The sequence below is a fragment of the Cyprinus carpio genome, chromosome A10, assembly GCF_018340385.1.
Source record: "Cyprinus carpio isolate SPL01 chromosome A10, ASM1834038v1, whole genome shotgun sequence".
Classification (NCBI taxonomy): domain Eukaryota; kingdom Metazoa; phylum Chordata; class Actinopteri; order Cypriniformes; family Cyprinidae; genus Cyprinus; species Cyprinus carpio.
Window position 1 is genome coordinate 10,079,260 of NC_056581.1, and position 22,103 is coordinate 10,101,362.

General features: G+C 37.8%; 1 protein-coding gene across 1 annotated transcript in view; it reads left to right on the plus strand.

Moving 5' to 3' along the window:
* Positions 1-200: 200 nt before the first annotated feature.
* LOC109097640 (coxsackievirus and adenovirus receptor homolog) overlaps positions 201-22,103 on the plus strand; it is a 39,500-nt gene continuing 17,597 nt past the window's right edge. The window contains exon 1 of the mRNA XM_042765146.1: positions 201-405. Coding sequence (XP_042621080.1) covers positions 255-405 — 151 coding nt within the window. The 5' untranslated portion in view covers positions 201-254. The remainder of the gene's footprint in view (positions 406-22,103) is intronic.

Consider the following 22,103-nt stretch of genomic DNA (forward strand, 5'->3'; position numbering starts at 1 on the left):
GAGCACATGAAACTCTCTGTAGCATTTGCGTAGAAAAATTAAAGGTTAAGATTAGATTTTGCTTTAAAGTGATCAGTGCTTCTAAATTATTCATTCAATATGCGTCGATGGGAGGAGAAACTCTGCAGCCTTTGGAGCGTGTGTACGCAAGAGGGCGTGAAAACCCCTCAGTGTTCACCGGCTGATACCTCCGGAAATCACGTGTGCAGATTCCAGCCACAATCCACCTGCGCGAGCGAGCTAGTGGACTTCTGATGCAACGCCAGACTGGCGAAAGAAGAGTGAGCGTTAAACAGTCGCGGGGAAAAGTTGTTTTTATACCCACACCGTTAATTTGGCTTAAAAGCAGAGCAATGGATTTCAGTACGTCCTGCCTGTGTTTAATCAATGTTATTCTCCTCGCAGGTAAGTTTGAATTTGTCTTTTTTTTTTCCCCATTATTCTAATAAATTATTTCTCCCCCCCCACCACCCCCCAAAAAAAGTTTTTTTATTTATTTTTTAAAATACTTTTGTTTTCATTTACCTTCTAGATTTGTGTTATATCAGAATTGTATAATACCATTTCAGCTGTACACCAAACTGGCAAAAGTACGTTGGCGTTGGTCAGTTAAAAAAAAGGTCACTATTTTCAAAATCTAGAATTTAACCTCTTACTACGGCGATATTTATAAGAACAACTAAATTAAATATATTACCAGTTGATAGAACAAACTTTTAATAAATACCTTAATTGTAAATAGATTACTTTTATTTTTAATTTATTTAGAATTATTTATAAAATAACGTCATATATATTTCAAGCGGAGTAGGGAAACACTACATTTACACAATAAATATAATTCTAGTATAACGGTACTAGTATATACGTATACGTTTGAGTTAAATATGTATTTTTATTTTAATCCGTGGCTTTGTTAACAGGAACCCAGTCCGCGAAGCGCAGTTTAAATAGCGGTTTATTTTCATGATGTTTATTAAGTCTTGTTTTATGCTGCTGTTGAACCAGATGTGTTATTTGAACATGTTTAAAGGTCACACTGATATATTAAATTTCTAAAATGCGTTTCTTGAATATTGTTGTTAATTGGCAGTGCACAATAGCTTAACCGTCTTAAAGCCATCAAGAGGGGCTTGTTTCAGGCTGCCATCTGGCAATGCAAACTCCACTTACACCCCCCTTCTCAAGATGACTCCTCTAGATGTCCGAAACTGAGGTTCCCTGTTGATCCCTTGGTTGAGAAGACAAACAAAAGCACACTAGGTTTAGCAGTGGACTTCTTTCTAGTTAACATTGATTTTTTTTTTTATGAGAGGCACATGCTGTTTAGTAGTTAGGCGCTTCTGGTTGTTGGTTCATGAGAGGGAGGGAATGAGGATAATGATAAAGCAAGCATTAACACAGAAACCACCCACTCCTCCGGTTTATTTCTCTTGAGTATCAACTGATACTGTTTGTGCAGTTTTGGTCAAAGGTTACATGTGTTCTTCAGAGATTCAGATTGCCTAGCACACAGGCCAGCACAAGGAAAAAATAAAACTGAGAAAGAGTGGCATGGATAGGGCAATGACTTTCCATGTCACTGGTTACTGATAAACTGGAGTCTAACAATAACAAGCTTTGTGCACACACGCTTTTGTTTTAAATTCATGTATGGAATGTGTGTAAGAATGGTTGTAGTGTTTGATCATAGCTATAAAACATAATGCATCTTCCCATTTCCATGGACGACATTCAGGTATGTTTTAGAAGGCTTGTGTGTGTGTGACATTTATTCCTCGATGGTGTTAACCTGTCAGACTCATTGCCATCACAACAGAATGTCGAGTTTGAAATTTGTGTGCTGTGTGTCCTTCTCAGTAGACAGGGATGTTGTTTTTGGTGCCAGCAAGTATATTTTTCATTCATGGTGTCATTCTGTCACAACACAGATTATTCATAAAGGGAAACTGGGGATGTAAAGACATGGCTTTTCCACAAGTGTAATATTACAGATGTCATTTGTTATAATATATCATATTCTATCTGTAGCCTATAAGTAATTTTAGTAGCTGGAATGTAGTAGTTTAAAAAAACAATAATAATAATAATAATAAAAATAATAATAACAATAATAATAATAATAATATGCTGCAAAATTAAAATGTACAGTATTTTTCTTCTGTGAAAATGGATAAAAAAATAGATGATTCATCCTGCACGGGATTTTTGTCCAATCAAATGTTGTCTAGAATGAGAATGTCCCTCCCTTAATACCAAATCACAGTTTGTGGCTGTTCTGTCCTATAGTCCCTAGTGTCCATTAAAGTGTCTGTTATTTCCAATAATAGCGTCCACAGGCTCTGACAGGCTTGTCCCTTCACTTCGACATTAGCCAGATGCCGTCAGACATCCCTGGTCAGTCAGCACTTTTATTTTGCTCCTGTGCTTGTGTATGTGCGCAAGCTCACTCATTCATGTTTGGCCCATGTTGTGTATGCACTCAACTCCTCAATATTATCTGGTTCTCCTCTCTAAATTTTGACTCACACTTGTCTTCAAAAGCCATTAAGGACCCTACAGGACCTTCCCATTCACAAGCGACCGAGTGTAGTGTCTTGTTTTAACCTCATTTAAGGTCAGTATACTGCTCTGAAAGTCTCCTTAACCTTGAGTAGACCTGTGCTGTAGTTACCTGAGAAACCTAACTACTCCGGAGACCCTGCCTGGAGACCGTTGCTAGGAGACCTGTAGCACACACGAGTCCTTGGAACGTGGTTGTAGTAGAGAATCACTACTTGGAGTGGGTTCCTGAGTGCTCTTTCCAAACATTCAGCTAATAGTGAAAAAATAAATCTTGGTTTAGTCTGTATTTGAGTTTGAGGGGGGAAAAAAAATCTTCTTTCCAAAAAATTACGAAAAATAAAAATTGGAATATGGATGTATCATTTTTTTTTTTATATATATATTTTTAAATTACTGAATGTCACATTTTTCAAGACTAGTGCTCTGAGATATCAAAATGCTGTCAGGCAGGTTTCAGCAGAACATGGTTCATTTTACACACGGTTTATTAATAAATGAATATTTATTGAAAGTTATAAATTAAACAGTTTCTTACCAGCCAGTCAGATATCTCACCATCTAATTTTTTAATTATTGTATTTCAGTGGATTTGACAGATGTAAGACAAATAAACAAGCTAATTTAAAGGGAAACTGCTATTTTCTTTTAACTACTATTTTATTATTGTGCTTGCTAATGTGCTTGTTACTATAATGAATTATTCTAAAAACAATTATTATAGTATTATACTATGATAATTATTTTTCTATTAATATAAAATGGCAGTCTTTTTATAATTATATTGCACTTACTGCTCTCAATAAATATCATTTCTTTCTAATTAGTTTACTTTTAGATTGAACAGAAACTATTTGATGTGTTTTGTGAGAGTGGGCACCCACAGAGAGGAAACAATGTTGAGCAGGTATGGCTTGAAGGCATGCTGTGAGGCAGTGAGATATTTATTTGAGATACACTGAGATTTGTCTTTGTGTAATCTAAGGGGAGACAAGTTGCTGAGTTATGGCCTCAGGCCACCCTCTCTACTCTGCTCTTCAGCTGCGCTGTCTAATCCAACCAGCAAAGCCTCTCAAAATGAAATGCTGATATTGACTGCAGCCTCACCTGTGACTCAAAGCCCTGCATTTTGTAGTGTGTTTCTCCTCTCAACACAACATTCCCCCTGGTGCTGTCCTTCTGAATAAGGGACTGAGCTTTAGAGTATAATCACACTCCAAGCACCTGTGTTCACGTGTGGACGCTGTATGCCCTCCATCTAACAGAAAGGACATGCTACCCATATGAATATTCAGGCCTCTGCTTCATAAATAATTTAGGATGCAAGACTCGTACCTGAGACGGCAGGCGACACCTACTCCTGTTGCGTTTCAACACTCTGGTCCCGTGTGCCAAGCGCTTGCTCACTTTCTCTTGCCTGATTTCATTGCCTTCTTTTTCAATTTGGAGAGTAAGTGGGCCATTACGGCGGGCCGATCATGTTCCATTAGACCTGGTGATAATGATAAATAACCAAGGTTGTAAGGTGTTTTTTTTTTTTTGGTCACTCCAGTTTCAATTGTAGTCTTATGCATGCATGGATCATCACTCACACTTGCTGACATAAGCAAACTAGAGATAAATAAAAATAAAAAGAAACAATAGAAACAAACAGAAAGGAGATGCGGGAGCAGAGGTTAAAGTCATGGCTGAGTGTATGAGTGGGAGATTAGAAGATATCATGTGAGACGAAAAGACGCATGAAACAAGGAATCATTTCAGAGGGATTTGGCAAGGTTGAGGGTCAAGTATGTAAAGGCTGGCAGTTTTTATTTATTTATTTATTTATTTTTTAATAGCGATGTGTGAATCATTGTTAAGCTTAAATCATAGCCAGGCAGTCTTGGGCTGGGATTTACACTTCTCTCCTCCCACTGTTCTGATAAACCTTCCATAAACACAAGGTGATGAAACCTCTCCTTCTGCGTCTCTCCATCCATCACACATCAGCTCCTCCTTGTTTTTTCAGCAGTGATAAGGAGGACCTGTAGTGCATCCATCATTGTATCCCTCGACTCACCCCTCAGTAATGCTTATATCCCATAATGAGTCTTAGTGCAGACACATGACTAATAAACTCCCATCTGTGATTCAGACAGAGATGTCTCCATCTCAAATAGACCTTTTGATACTATGATTTATGAAATCTTGTGGTACATTCCAATCCCCTAATATCGCACTGTGAAGTGGACTTCAAATGATGTACAGCCAAAAATTAGATTGTTAAATAAAAATTGTCTGTTGACCACAAAATAAGAGATTTTGAATAATATTTAAACCGTTTTCATCCATAAACTGAAAGGTAGTCAGTAGGGCTGAAACGATTAGTCGACATTATTGACAACGTTGACAAAAAAAAATTGTTGACAAATATTTTTGTTGTTTAGTCGTTTTATCTCATATGACCCAATGTAAGAGCCTGCAATAACGTGGTTTGACCAGTGTGGCGCTGTAGTGCACGACTGTAATTCAGCCTTCTCCGAATGCAATTCAAGAGCTTCAAAGCAGACGCAGCAAAGCCGAACCTGAGGCTGCTGAGCAGCGTTTGGATGATTATGTAATCATCTCAATTACGAAATAAAAACAAAAACTGAGCGCGGTGTGAAAGCAGCAGTCTAAAACGCATCTGATTACAACGATGTGGATGTTTGCATGAGCTCTGCAGTTCGGTACTCCAGTGAAGTCATGTTTATTTATATAACGTTAGTACTTTATGCAATAAAGCTTTACAGTATCAAACATGAAAAACCAGAGTCAGTGTCGCTTTCAGTTAGAATTACAACCTGATTTTCTGTTATAAAGCAGCTCTCCAGTGTGAAGCTGACTAATGATAAAATCTTCTTATTAGTGGGGAAAAAAAATATTATTTTAAGTGATAGTTTGGTTTGCAGAGATCAAAAGTTGATCTAGCTCAGGACTGTTTTGATTATCATAACCCTACAAGGTATTTTAAGAGAGATTTTGTTGTGAAGGTTGTGCTTGAATAAAATAGTTTATCCAAAAATAAAGCATCTCATCCCTTACCCCTTACAATATGTATAACTCAATATTTTAACTAATTGCAATAGCTGAATAATCAAAGTCTACTGATAAATCAGTGACATAATCGACAATTAGTTGATTAATTGTACTAATAATCGTTAGATTAATCGACTATCAAAATAATCATTTGTTGCAGCCCTAGTCAGCAAAACAACATAGGACCTAACTGACAGTATGGACAAACAAAATAAAAAAATTCTAAATATCTTCTTTTGTGTGTCTTGAAACACCACATGGATGAGTAAATGAGGACAGAATCTTTATTTTTGGGTGTAAACTGCAGGAAACAAATATTTTTAATGATGCGCCTATTGGTATAAAAATAGAACAATATTATGCATAAATAACAGCTGACATATTAGAACAGAGAATTTAGTTTGCTCCATCTGTAATGATGTTGACAATAATGAGTACTCTTTGCTGAATTTATGATTTCATGAGTAATTGGCTGACATGACTATTGATATGGTTCAGTCATTGTCTCTTCCTTTTCCTTCCTTGTCTTGTTCAAAATTTGGGTTCATAAAGTTGTTTTTTGGTAGTTAGTTATTACTTTTCTTCAACTAGGATGCATTAATTTCATCTAAAGTAAATGAAGTGTCTTTACCATTTCAAATAAATGCTGTTCTTTTGAACTTTATATTAAAAGAATTAGAAAAAAACTTTTGAATAGTAGTGTAAACTAAATAGGTCACCTGACATAATTTAATCTAAAACATGCAATGGTAGAATTACTAGTAATGTGTACCAGTTATCTGACTCCATTGTGTCCTGTCATAAACACATCGATGACGTCTGTCAGAATTACTTGGAATGTAGATCCTGTCCTTCCTGTTTAGGTACTGCTAGACTGGGTTAACATGATCCTTTGTGTCCTCGCGGTCTTCCGAGGACATTGTTTGTGTGCGGTGCACTTAACTCCTGTATTTTATCTTAGATAATCAGCATGTTTCAGCATTTATTCACTTGAAAAAGTAAGACAGTCATGCAGCAGTTTTCCTTAATCCTAAAGCACAGTTGTTCTTTAATCTAAATTGGTAGGAGAAAACATATTCTCTGAAAGTATGCAGCTTTTAATGCATGGTGTATAGGCTTATGTGTTTGTGTTTTGTTTGGGAGAGAGTGGTCAGGCTTCAGTGTGAGATTATATTTGCCTTAAAGACTGAGTGTGTATGTGTGTGTGCATTTATGCCTGCAAGCTTGTCATTGGTATGTCTGTGTGTGCAGTCTTGGTGCAGTCACAGTGTTTGTGACAACACAAACAGAGAGTTTGTGTGTGTGTGTGTGTGTGTGAGAGAGAGCCTTCACTATGCAGGAATCATGTCTACTGGGATTTACTTTAGCAGGTCTTCTACTCAGAAACTTCATATGTGCCAGGACTGTTGTCTCTTTCTGTCTCTCTCTCTCTCACACACTCACGTTGATTGGAAAAATGAAGTTTGCTATCAGTCTCCTTAAGAATCAGCTGGAGCAGAAAATCAAATATTGGCACTTTACTTGTATTACTCAGATTAGCCCATTAAAACAACCTCATCTCTGGTCCAGCATTAGCCGAGCTGAAAGCCATTTAAACATTGCCAAATTTAGAAATGGTTTTAAAGCTTCCAGATAGATGCAAGAAGTCTGTTCCAGCTCTCTACGATTAGATTATACTGTAGATTAGGAAATTTATTCATGTATAGTACAAGATCTTTGTCACTCTGTTTTATGTTATCAAAGAGATTTAGTTCCTCCAGAAATAAGGAAAGCAAGAAGTAAAGCAGCTGTGTAGGAACCAATTTTAGGCACTTTATCTCATTGAGAAACATTATGCATTTTCGACTGCCAGCGCATGAGAGAAAAAGCAAATTTGCACAGACTGGAAAAATAAAAAAATGGAATGTCCTTGTCATTTCAACCCCCCTCTGTACACACACACGCACACACTTCCTCTGGCATTATCATTCAAGTCAACCCCACTCTTATGTTAAGGCAAATTGTAATCTGTTCCTACATATGTAAATGACCCTCGTGTGCAGAGAAAAGCGATTTGTTTTTCCTAGATAATCATTACTATACACAATTTCCTTTTATGTGCCATTTTCTCTGCAAGAGGGAGGATTCTTGTTGCAATCTTTACATTTAGCCTGTGGTGCTCATATGCAATGTATGCTGTAATTTTGTAATACGAATAACCTTTTGGGCTCTAGTAGTTCTGATAAATCAACCATCTAGTGCCCATCTTTACCCAAACAAACTGTTTCATTACAGCCTTCATGATAATTTCCTACGTTCTGCTTCTGGAGCTATGATTAGACACAGTGAGTGTGCATGAATGTGAAATGAGTTTAAATGCTTTAAAAGGGGAGGAAGGAAGTGTACAGTGTGTTATAGTGCAAATATTTGAGTTTCTCGTGATGTTAGAAAACAAAGGCAAAAAAAGCATCAGCAAGGTCCACCTCCTGAGTATAACCTTGAATATAGGTGTCAACAGCTTGTGTCTGTTTATGTACTGCCTGACCTTTTCATTGCATTGGGTTTTGGATTTAGGTGTTAAAATCCTCAGGGTTGTGATGATCAGGGGTCTAATCACCAGTTTCTTGAGCAGTCTCACATATAGGCTTTTTTTTACACATGGTATTAAGATGTGATTTGTTGATCCGATGATTGGACAATGCTAGATACAGGTGTAAACGGGGTCTAAAACATTGAGCTTGTCTACTTTCAATTACATACATGTGGTCAAAAAAGTTTCTGAAAGATTGCCCTTCAAGACATCATGATGGGTGGAATTACTTGTATGGGCACATCTCCCAGGAAGAGCATGTGCACAAATCAACCAGAGCGAGAGCAAGAGCAGCCCATCAACGTGCTTCATTCGGGGTTACAGAAGTCGTCGGCAGTGCTACACAAGAATGTCTCCAAAGAAGTGTGTTTTTGGTTGTGATGGAAAGATAACCTTGTTCAGTTTCCCAAAGAACCCAGCGTTAAGTGAACAGTGGATGCAGTTTGTTTTTCCGGGGCAGCAACGGACTTGCGGACGTATGTTTGTTTGTTCCCGTCATTTCAGTGACGAATGTTTTATAAAAAAGGCCCAGTTCATGTTGGATTTGCAGATCGATGTATACTGTAATATCAAGTGGTCCCAGCGATAAAAGATCCCAGTCATGAGTCGGAACCTCAAGTGGTAAGTAAAACTGCATAGAATTTCTGTGTTTTGTTAGCAATCGGCGCATAAGTGCATATAATGTAAACAACACAAACATGCTGGAGACTTTAGTTCCGCCCATGTCACACCTCCAGGAGCTCAGCTGTTTTCGACTGAATCATTTCTGCATCTTTCTTTTATAATTCTGATCAAACTAAAGCTATATGAAGGATGCAATACTAATCTATATGTACTCAAGATTAACATGAGATGAAACAGAAAATGTGTGTTACATCCCCTTTAAGATTGCAATCGATGTTACCACTCTTATTGTTTCCTTTCGCTTTCTTACTTGCTCGATCGTAAGTAGAGTAATGGCTTCATTCATTAAGTTGTATTCATGTGCTGCACTCTGCACACCCACGAAAGTGATGTAGAGTGTGATAAACAAAGAGGGGGGTCTAGATAAAGTTCTAATACCAGTGATCACAGGAGACACATTTAAAATGCATGTTATAAAATAAGGTTTAAGATGTAATGTGCCTCTGATGACCACTTGTGATCGGATGACTGACAGTGGCAATGCATTTTAATACCATCTTTCTTTGTTTCTTTTTTGTTTTTCTTCTTTCCTTTTTGTTGATAATAACTTGTCTTGTGGTTTGGTACCAAATTTCGATACCTAAGGGGTTAATCTCACCATGTCAGTGAGCCACACGTTTCAGAAAAGATCTCTATCCACACTACATGACTAAAAACGCATGTTCCGTGACCATTCATGCACACTGTATCATCATGCTACATAAGACAATTTATAAGATTTGTGCTACACTTTTCTCAAAACTGTTTGTAATAACTTTCAATAACTTGCGATCTAATGTGGGTTTTGGTCATATAATGTAGCTGAAATGTGCTATTAGTAGCCATTTATATCAAGCTAATCGCTACACCTGCTTAGCATTTCTCATGTAAACAGTCTGTATTGTTATAAAAATAGGTAGAATTTCATAAAACAATACAAATCATAATGTTGTAATTGTGTGTTTATTAGCTTCATGTTTCATCCATAGAAATGTTTTCCTGGGTTTCTTCTGTATAAAACTTTGCGCGGAAGTGTAATGGTCATTTGTCATTAGAGACAGGGTAGGCTTTAAACACATACAACATATGAGCAGCGAATGAGTCAGAACTGCGGAAGAGAAAACATACTGAAACAATGCTGAAAGCAGCTAAATCCTAGTTCACACTAGGGCTGTGACACTCACCGTGACAACCACATCACCGCGGTGGTTGTCTACTGCCACCGACGGTAAAATTGTTTTATTATGGTATTATTATGGACTATTATTATGGACTATGGTAATAAACCCTAAATTTATTCCCTTTAGGGTTTCCGTTGTACACTTCATTTCCTTTCCGAACACGGAACTGGGATGCGGCGGATTGCGGGAGAGGAGTTGGGGGGGGGGTCACGATGTCAGCTTAACATCGTCATGTCTGTCAGTCATCGGTGATGGACGGTGGTATATCGTCTATTGGCCCAACCCTGTTTTCTATGTAAACATGGACGTGTTTGACTGTTGCACTTGTGTCTCTTGCAGCATCTCATGCATGAAACGGCATTCTAAAAATGTGGCAAGTTAAAAGAAGTTTACTTATATCTTCTTGCATGTTTTCCTCTTCCACTGCCCATGTCGCATCTTTGTCAACACAAAAGTGCATTCTGTGTGAATGGTGCCTAGCGATATGAGCGCGTCACAGTGAGCGGTTAATCACGTGCGCCAACATGCGGTTGGATCGTTCTTTTCTCTTTACTGTTATCATTGGCATGTTGTCAAAGTGTCTAATTCTGATGTTCCTCAATTTCTAAAAAATAAAATCGTGGCAAAACATTAAATTAGAATTAATCTATAAAATCGGAAAAATCGCCCAGCTCTAATAGCAGCTATGCAAATATTGATGCATTTATTTTCAGTGCATGTTTGATGGTCAGTAAGGGCTGTATATGCAATAGCATTTTGCTCAAATCCAGTGGACATTAAAGAGAGCTTTAAAGAAGGAGACAGAGATATCAAGATGCAGAGGAAAAAAAATGTCTGTAATTGCAAAACGCATTGTTTCCCTGGAGACTGCCTTTTTATATAAGTTGTGTTTTTATAGTACTTGGCAAACAGTAATGTTTGAAGTGGAGTTTGTATTGTGAAAAAATATTTTACCCATGCAGTGGTAGTTATGAAGTTTAACCTAGTTTTTAAATCCTTTATGCTGAAATCTGTCTCAGGTTTGCTTGTTTTAAGCCTTTTGCATATACAGTAAAGTCTGTGTGATGCCAGTATAAAGCTGCTGTGTGTAATTTCCACTACTGTAGATGTTCCTCTGGAAAAATGCTTTATGGCAGCCAGCTGTTAAGTGTCTTAATGGATTCGTGTTTAATTCATGGCCACATCACAAGGCCATCATTTCTCGGTGTTGTTTTCTCATCCCTTTCCATCCTGTGTTCTAGTATCAGAAGAAATAGTTTTTTGTTATCTCTGTACTTTTAGAGCACTCTCTCTTTTCCCCTCCCTTTTCATTCTGTATAAAGTGATTCATTTAGGCAGGGCTAGGTGTTCTGTAATCCTCAGATTTACTGTTCTTCTCTGGTGTGCTCTCATCTGACACAAATAAAAACACATTTTTGAAATGTCCTTTGTTCATCCACACAGAGACACGTTCCCCCTTTTTAAAATCAGAACTTTGACATTTCACGTTATTCTTTAGAGTGTTTACAATGGTTTGACATTTACCTTAGCATGAGAGAAGATTCTCTAGAGCCTTCTGGCACATTGGAAATCTTAAGATTAACTGTTTGTTGGTTTAGGAGGTTAAAGATTTTTTTTTTTCTCTTGTGCATCCTAAATAAACAAAGCTTCCCTCAGAATATTTTAGTTTGTCGTCTGAGCATATTCTAGCCTTACACATCTGTCCCACTTTCTTTACTGGTGAGAATATGAATTCCTTCAGCATCATAGAAACAGCCTAGTGTGCCTTTTTGCCTCCAAAACCCACCTAAGCTAAAGACTCAAGCTTTCCAGGCCTGCAAAATAAAATAACTGCTTTTTTAGGGCTCTTGGCTGTGTTCTGACATGTCATTTTACCAAAGCCATGTGGTCGTTCTGCTTGACTTGTTTTTTCAGTATGTTTTGCAGAATGATTTAAATGAAGATTAATAATAGGTCTGTTTCTGTCACACATATCCTACCTATTGTGTTTTAGAAAGGTTCCATGTTTATTGAGATTTGAGTATAAAAATTGTTTTTCATCATTTGATATATTTTAGGTTTTTGTTTTAGCCTTGGTCACATAAGAAGTTGGTATATGACCACTTTGGTGTTTTGGCTCTGAACTAGGGCTGTGCAAAAAATCGAATGCGATTTTCATGCGCATCTCCTCAGTAAAGGCGCTCCTGTGATTAGTAGTATATCTCCAGCACGTGCGTTCAGATCAGGATTGCCAGGTTTTCAAAACAAAACCTGCCCAATAGCTTCTCAAAACTAGTCCAAACGCGTTTCGTTCCGGGCGATAAAAATACACGTTTTTGGCAGGGTTCCCTTGGTAATATTCACATTTTAGGGGGTAAATATCACGTTATTGGTATTGGGGTCGCTTCAACCCGCGAACATGAAAAACAACCACAGACTTGGCTACACTGGTTGGCATTTACTACACAGAGCCGTAATTCACTGACAATCTACACAAAATCGATTTTAAAATCGCAGGCGATTCTTTTTCGATTTTGAAAGCGATTTTGTATAGCTTGTCGGTGGACTACGGCTCTGTGTAGTAAATGCCGCTCCACCTGAACCAGTGTTGCCAAGTCTGCGGTTGTTTTTCATGTCCGCGGGTTGAAGTTGATCTTAACGCACGTGCTGGAGAAATACTACTAATTACAGGAGCGTCTTTACTGATGAGATGCGCATGAAAATCGCATTCGATTTTTTGCACAGCCCTACTCTGAACACAAGCTCTCTCTGATTCTTTGATTGAGGTTCCTTGCTGAGAGTGAAGGCCTGTTAGCGCAGATCAGACACTTTCATTGGGATTACTGCCTGTCTGACCCTGACTGATCTTTAAGCTGAGAGACAGCTGTCTGTCTGTTTGACCACTTTTGACTTAACCTCTTTAGATACAAGGCCGTTTAGCTTCTAGTGTGTTTGTTTCATTGTGTGTAAGTGCAAATGGACATGCATGTTGTGTGGGCTTATTGGCTTTCAAAGCACTTGGGTAGTTGAGGTTGAGAAGCAAGTTGCTTTTCCAGGTATATTTCTGCATTCAGTGACTTTTATTTGATGAATGAATGTTCTGTAATGGTCATGTCTGCAGGTTTAATTACATAGAAATGTTTAATTTAAGTTTTCTAAAGAGTGTACACTTTTTATTTTTTTGTTTTTAATTTTTAGTGTATAAAATTTGCCTGTGAAAAGGTCATCTGTGTGTTTTCTGGTCTGATGAATGTGGATTTGTTAAATAAACATGTCTAGGTGTGAGCCAGTACTGATGTGAGCCAGAATCTTCCCAAAAGGCTTCTATCACTACACTGTCCTCATATTGTACTCCAAACATCATCAAAATCAAATGCAGTGTTTTTATGTAACAACAAAATGGATTTATTTTTATTTTACAAAACATTAAAACAATATGGATCACAATATGTATGTTAGATCTGAAGGTTGTTTATGTATTTGGAAATTATGCTTACCCACAAAAGCTTATAGACATTCTTAAAGAAGTCATGTTATAGTGCAGGCATGCAGTGACTGCCTGGAATGGTAATTTATTTAACTAATGATAAAATTAAAGGAGGTGTGATGGAGGATGGCAAGCTGTTAACAAAGAAAAACAGGCACACATTAATCCCTGCATTTCCAGTAGCTGGAATTCCCCCATGTAATGTTATTTACTCTTTGATTGGGTAAGAGAAACCTTTTAATTCAAAGCAAAGGCAAAGTGAAATTCATGCACCGTGATCCATTTGCAACTTCATTGGTCCATTGCCTGTTGGAAGTTGAGAGAAACACGCATTGCATTATGAATGTGTGTATGGTTCCACACAATGTGCTGTGCCCTACAGCAAGCTTGTGTGATGCATATTCAGTACTTTTTAAAGCAGATCTTGTTTGCTGCTGTATCACATTCATACACATCTAGTGGCACTGTAAACAATTCTGTAAACAATTTTGTGGACTGATCTTTAAATATTTGCTGTGTGGAAATGGCATGGCATTCAGGGTCTGTTTACACTTGGTCACTTCATGCATTTTTTTTTGTATTTTTTTTTTGATCGGATAGCTATCCAATCGTGAAAAGACCAGGTGTAAATACCCTCCGAAACGCGTTCGAGACCGATATAAATCCAATCGCTTAAACCACTTCAGGAGGTGGTCTGGGATGCATTCCAGATTAAACTGGACAAGTGTAAATGCATCTAGTTGTTGAAACCACATATGTAAAGTTTACTCCTCCCAAAATGTTAAAATAATAAATTAACGTGTGAGAGCGTGTTACGGTATATGCTATATGACATCAGTCAGAGTGCGCTAATGCAACACCCATCGCTGTGGATGAGCAGCTGAGCATCTCTTCAGCAAACCGACAGGCAAACTGCCGCGAATGAAACTGAAAGAATGATGCAGATGCTCAACACACAATCATCTTCATTGAAAGTAGTAAGACAAACTTCTCTTTCCAGTGCTGATGCCACACACTCTTCTATTGCGGTCTTTGATCTTGAAATGAGCTGATATTTAATAAAATGCAGCGCTTATCTTTTGATTTCGTTGACATGAATGTTAAATTTAAATATAACGCGGAAATTGAAGATCAGATTTATATCCATTTTGCGACGACACGTTTATGTGGCCAAGTGTAAATGGAAACGTTTTAACAAAACTCTGTGTTCACTACAGAGAATGACAGATGAGGTCCATACAGATTGTCCTGTGTGGAGTCGAAATGGTGTGTGTTATCAGCAGGGCTGGGTGTGATCTGATAGTGCTCTCACCTAGTGACTAAAGTCCTATCTTTACTGTCCTGCTGTCTCTTTCATAAAGAACACCAGGAACAGCTGAAGCCTGCGTTTTGTATGAATTTGGTATTCATACAAACTTGGTATGAATTCTAGAATGTGGAGATCTGTCAGATTCAGTGTAGTGCTGTGCTGGTAATGGCATTGTGCCCATACAGACAATGTCACTTATCAGTTGTCAAGTGCTATTGATTTACATGGGCACACAGTTTATCAAATTCACAGTTTGCCGAGCTCCCAGTGGATCCATTATTAGAAATACAATATTTTGTAGATGAAAATAAAACACTGTTGCAGCCTGGGAGTGTCAGAAAAACACCCACAGTTTTAATCCTAAACTAGACCTAAACTCTTTGTCCATGGAATAATTGCTTTCACATTTTCCACCATCTGTAAAGCAAATCTTTTCCTACTAAGTCTTGTTAAATGTTTTGGGCGAGTGTGTGAACTAGTTGCTTGTGTCCTGAAGACTACCGGCTCGTTCTACAAGAGAAACTATATATAGTACTGCGCATAAAACAGACTCATCATCTGTCCCGGTCTCCCCTACCTCATGACCCTACCACATGCGGTCTGAACTAGGAATGAGCTATGATATACACTCCTATTCAAAAGTTTGTAGGTTGTTGATACTTTTTTTTTTCCTTAATATACAAATTTTTTTCCGAAGACAAAAGTTTCTTATGCTCACCAGCACATTTATTTGATCAAAAATACAATAAAAACAGTAATATTGTGTAGTGGTCGATCGATATTGTTTTTTTGACTGCCAATGCCGATATTTTGGAAAGCAGGGTGGCCAATGGCCGATATAATTGTATTAATTTTATTTAATATTTAAGAAATTTGAAATCAATTGAAAATGGATTAAAAAAAATAATGTCAAATAAACAGGCTTGTACTTTAAATGACAATGTATTTTTCACAAATAAACAAATATTTAATAGAAATGTAATTAAAAAGGAAGTAAACACTGTAACCAACAAAGCACTCAGTATTCGGGGAAGTTTGTGTGTATTGGGAATCACTTTTTTTTTCAAATAAAGCCAGGTTAACACTCATTTTACATACAGTACATAGTGAAAATGACATGAATATGACATTGGGCAAAAGCAATGAAGTACAGCATAATTTAAAATCACAAGTTTTTAGTTTGTCGATTGCACATCTCAGTGAAACTGGACTCTCCTCTTGTCCATATTCAATTTGCAAGGATCGACCATCACGAAGAGCATACGCGATTGTGCAGGATACAGGTGCACACTTCATAAGTTCTCGCAGCTGGATTCAACAAAGTTTGCAAGGTTTTTTTTTTTTTTTTTTTTTACATAGGTAACAAAAAGGTAGAATGTGACAGCAGTGCTGTCAAAATAAGTCCCGTCAAAAAACGCATCGTCCAAACAGAAAAACGTAAATGTTTATTTTAGTTTAATACATTGATTAAAAAAAAAAAAAACTGTGGTGTTATCAGATCTGATCGGAATTGGCCAATACTCAGAATTTTTAGTATTGGATCGGATCGGTTCTGAAAAAATGGTATCATTGCATCCCTAGTTGTCTGAATAAATTGGTGTGCCGTATTTTGCTTTTAAACGGCACTCTGTTTTTCTGTCTCCTACATACTCTTGTGGAATTCTTGCTGTGGTCAAAATGTGACCGGTGTTCTGTACATTAAGCTGTAGAGAAGTCAGCCGCAATGACGGTTGTAGGCCAGCCCTCTCTTTCATAAGCAGCCATTGCTAATAACTCTGAGAAGAGGACTTATTATTGCCAAACGAGTTGGGGGCTTTAATCCTTAATTGAGCACTGCAGTTCAGGAGAGAATGTTCTAGAATGATATTCACGCTCTGTCAGCCTGAGCCCTCTGCTCTCTCGGCCCTTCCAAAATCATTAAAGACATGCATGAGAACTTCAAGCCGTTGTGTGTACATGTGAGTGTGGGATTATGTGTGCCGGTTTTACATTTGATTGGTGTTGTAGCTCTCAATTAAACAGTTAATTTAACGTGTGCTCAAGGTTTCATGTGTAGTGTCAGCCTCTCTCTGTTCTGCTCTGTTCATCTGAGTTACTGATCAAAGACTGTTAGTAGTCTGGTTTTGTCAGATTAGAAGTACACAAAAATGAGATGTATTCACTTTCAGCTTATCTCCCCTTAGAGAAATCTGGAAGAGCAAATTTCTCATTTTACATCTTCATTTAGTATTTTTCCCTCCTGTCTCATTTATATTGCAAGCTTTATACAAGGCTTTACAGTTGCTCAAATAACAGATCACAATGATACAACCCACATTTTCTTCCTGAAATGTCAGTGTTTTTTTGTATTACAGTTTTACAGTTTATTCACGCTCCAAATTTGCTGCTTGTCGTAAACATGACAGAAGTGCAGCAGAAAATGATCCAGAGATGGAGCAGTGTTCATTTTTTTAAGCTACTTTGTGATTTGTTTAGTTGTTGTGGAAATAGTTTTGATGTAATGCAGATGGAAGAGGTCAGTGAACCGGTGGATTTAGTTCAGATTGGGTGTGTCGTTTGATCGCTCAAGTTGTGTATTAGAAACGGAGAGAGTTTATTTGACACTGATTGAAAGAGAGAGACAGGCTGCGTGGAAAAATACATGTGTCTAGATTAGTGTAGGTCCCAGTAGACAGGAGAGATTTATGGAATCAGCAGTCTATCCCTTTACGCGGGGTCTGTCTCCTGGACTGGCCTCTCAGCAAGCACTGACCAGGCACATGATCCTCTTGTTTACTTGAATTATAAAGGGTTTGTTCCTCCTAGTACACTTGCTTGGTTTCCGGTTGTGTTTGAGACCGTGATCATGTCTTAGAAGGATAGTTCATCCAAAAAAATTTTTACTCCCCCTTATGTCATTCCAGACATGACTTGCTTGCTTTCCTCTTTACTAAACTTTACTAAAAATTCTAATCTTGTGATTTTGTTCTGCTCGTGTACATTTTTCCAGTTAATGTTGAGTTACTTGGAATGTATCGTGACTAAGCTCTCACGGAATTTGCGCCCGCATAAAAGCTCAGCAGAACTGGAACGCCTGTCATGCACTAAATTCTACATTTCCCTCACCCTGTGTATGTCTGTGTCTGTCTTAGCCATATACAAAGGGGATTCCAACTATGGGAAAGTGTTGCATTATTTGGTGGTGGGGGAGGGATGTGTGTGAGTGACCTGAGGGTGGGCAGGGAAAAATGTAAATGGTTCTGCATTCATTACTTCGTCTGACTCGGGGTTAGAGAGCAGAGCAGAGGAGAGGAAAGGTCACTTGTCTGAAGGGCAGAGAAGGGAGTGGAGGGAGGGAGTTGATGATAAGCAGATGCTAAGAGAAATGAGAGTAATGGCCCATTGGCTCAGTCACCTTATAAGATGATAAATAAAAACTGCCTCTTGTTCCTTGAGGACGTGAGAGAGCGAGAGTCAGAGGGGGCCAGGTTTAGTCAAAAATTCTGTTTCTTTGCTTAAAACACTTTCTGATTATTTTTGTTGTTTTACTGTAAAAGTCAAAACTTTGACTCAATCCAGATGATGGCTGTGGGAAAATTTTTTATTTATTTATTTTTAAGAAAAGAAGGGTATTTAGTTTAACAAATTAATTCAGAGAGAGTGTGATGCTATGGAGAGGAGTGAATTATTATTATTTATTTATTTATTTATTTTTAACTAGCAGTGTCATCCGCAGTGTTTTCAAAATAGACCTATCAGCATTTTTTAATCCTTCCACCCATCCTGGAAAATATGCCACATATGCCATGATTCTCTATAAAGCCGTCACAGTCTATTTTGTCATTTTCTTCTACTGTCAGAACCCCAAAATAACTCCCACTCCACTGCTGCTTCTGAAATGAGAGTTTATGTGAGTGAGAGAGAGAGCGCTCCATTTGCAATTTAACAGTGTACTCCAGCCATCCTCGAATGACAACCTAATTACAATTCATGCTCTGCTGTACTGCATGCACAACAGCTTCACATGCTGATATGCAGAACAATCTTGTTAGCTTTTGAAATGCATTAACTGTTTTTTGTTTGTCTGTAAACTAGAGGGATTGACTCTGTGGAAAGATCCTTCCAAATCTTCCTCCTGTTGCATGTCATATATACGGGAGTGACCTTTCCTTTCCTGTGTGTGGCTCAGATATCGCTGAATTGACTTTGGGAAATGGAAAAATGTGACATACACATGATTTTATCACTGTTCTATAATTGATAAATGTCCTTCACTTACCATCAATCCTATTGGCATGCACATTCACTGTGCTTTTTTTTACCTTCTTAAACATTCAGACATGCTTGCACACATAGTGTTTTTATTAGGCCAGTACGCTATTGGAAAAAAACATTGCAATATTTTTTTTCTGCAATACATATTGTGATATGAAAAAATACACATTTTACATTATTAGGGAAATCTGAAAAACTATAATGGCAATGGATGTGCATGCCATCATTTGACTGTTAGTATTGCTTTACTTTTCATACGTCAAACTGCTCCTGGAAAACAAGCTAAACTTGTTACCTTACCAAGCAATTTTGGGGGGCATTGGTGTAAACATTTCTGCATAAAGATCCTTAAACCTTCTATTCATCATTTCCTGTTTGTGTTATTCTAGTCTTGTTTGTGGCTGCTTATTAAGATTGTGGACCCAGAACTTGTATTTTGTTTTTTTAACTTTGACATAATTGCTGCATCCCAATTGGCATACTATACATCCTAAATAGTATTCGAAATTAGAATTAGTACGTCCCAAATCGTAGTGTGTTGAAATGAGTATTCCAAAGGATAGGAAATTAAATTAAATGACAAGATGATTGACAGTGTAGTTTAAATGGTGACAGGATGTGCGTGACTAAGAAACAGAGTGTCCGTTAAAGACGCAGTTATGATAAAGTAGTATGTCCCAAAGCTTGCCTATTATTCTGCTACATACTCAAAAGTATGTGCTACTTCTTCACAAAAAGAGTACATACTTTTAGGGCATAGTATAAGTAGGCAAATTGGGACGCAGCAAATGTGTTTTTTCTGATCTGCAACTGACTGTAATTGTGTTCTGCAATTTAAAGCTGATTGTAAACCCCATAGCTGTTAGTCTTTTGTTTACATTCACCCTCTTTCTGTCCACACCAAGACATTACTCTTCTCTCACTTAGCCTCCCCCACTTTTTTTTGTTTGCATCGCTCACTCTTTATATGCATTACCTTCCCCCTTTTCGTTCATCCCCTCTCTGGCATTCTCAGAAGGATGTGTTGCCAGGAGACAGGATTCTTTACCTATTGTGAGCACACAAAGGGGGTCTACAATCAGCAGGGCTGGGGCTCATGGGACCGACGTGAGAGGGAGAGTTAGGAGGGGAATAAGAGAGTGGGAGATAAATGGGGGACTGAGAGAAGAGTGTTGTGGTGGTCTTGTGGCCTCATTCTAGTAGGTCAGAATGCTTTCTTTTAAACCTCGTAGGATTTGTTGTGTCATGCTCAACTGGTGGAGGTCAAGAACAGCAAGGCAGAGATGGATACTCTTAGAAGTTAGGTCCTCCTTATTTCAGACCCACATGGTCAGCATCCGTTTCACTTGAGATCAGCTGTAGTGTTGGGCAGCACCTGGTCATGTGACTAGAAGTGTATTTTGAACTTCAAATTTCAGTATGGCACTGTTGTTTCCATGAGATTCGAACATGTCTGTTATTTATGTGGAGTAGTATTACATATGTTTTTGCCAAGGCAGCAGATCCTAAGTCTGTTCTTGATTAATATCTCCTTTTGTTTCCTTAATCTTCAGATATTTTAAAGCAGAGTTGTACTGTGTATAAGCTCCACAGTTAAGCATGTCTTGAATTTTTAAATAGGAGTAGTTTTTCCTGATTTGAATTGGCCTCTGATACATGTTTACATGTCAGTGTAATTCTAATATTAAATCATAGGAGCCAGATAATTTTTTTAGGTGCCACAGAATAAACGTGTTTTATTTATTTTACGATTATTATTATTTTAATATTTTAACATTTCAATCACACTGTCATGCGTTTATGTCTCATCTTTTCTTGACTTTATCAGCATTTTAATCAATCTTGTAGATGACCTGGGAAATAAGGTTCACTTAAAGTGGGAACATCTTTTTTGTCTAAATGGTTTCATAAAGAACCTTTAACATCTGAAGAACCTTTAGGTTTCACAAAAGATTCTTTGTGGCGAAATAAGGCTCTCCAGATTATAAAGAAAGATATGGTTCTTTAAAGAGCCTTTGACTGAATGTTTTTTTGTGGAACCAAAAATGCTTTTGTGAAGAACCTTTTAAGCACCTTTATTTTTAAGCTGACTGATGAGCTTATTGACACTGAATGGTTGTTCTGAGGTAAACGTATATTATGTTGCAATGTTTACAAGCTTTACAGGTTTTCCTCAGTTTGAAACACTGAATGAGCTTTTACACGTGATATTTCAGTAAGTTGTACTGTAGGCTCTCTTATAAAATAGCATACCATTTGATGTTAATTCATGTTCACTATGTACTATATTAGTAAAGAGAAAGATTAAATGGGTTCACTTGCCCTTGAAACTGAGGCGCTAAAGCGACCGCGCCTGCTGCATTAAGGAGCGCCAAAACTGTATTGTTTGAATTTCATTATGAATTCGGAATAATTTTAAAGCTGGTACTTTTTATTAAAAAGTTACAAAGCACAGAGCTTTTTGCGATTACTGGACGGCAGTTGCACTTCAAATAATGAAGTTCACTCATTAAAAGAACACAGACCAAGATCTTGTTTAAGGAAGCCATATTAGTAATTATTATAAACGAGAATTGTTAACGATATTGCCAATATTCACACAGCTGACAGCTTTACCTGTTCTAGTTTGTTCAAGTTGTGCTGTATTTTCTGCACTTTCCCTTCTTCCGTCTCCGTCATTTCTCTCTCGCTGCACAGCGGAGCTGCGTTTATCATACTGTGTGCGTCAGCACTGATGTGCGGCAGAGATGAGGACTGTCTGAAACTCTCTTTTTACACTAAAACTTTAATACGCATCGTCTCAGTTTAATACGTGAACATAACAAAAGATTTGATCGCAAAACAATTAGGAAAAAAGTTATAACATGTAAATATATACCCAGATAGCAATAACACTCGGGCTGATTCTGGCTGAAATGCATCTCTGTCGGTTCAGTCTCGGCATCGGTGAGAAGATAATGGGCCAGAGCCGCGCCGACTCTACAAAACACTTCTGGCTGACACACAGCTTTTTCCCTATGGGCCGATCTCGGCCGAAAGCTG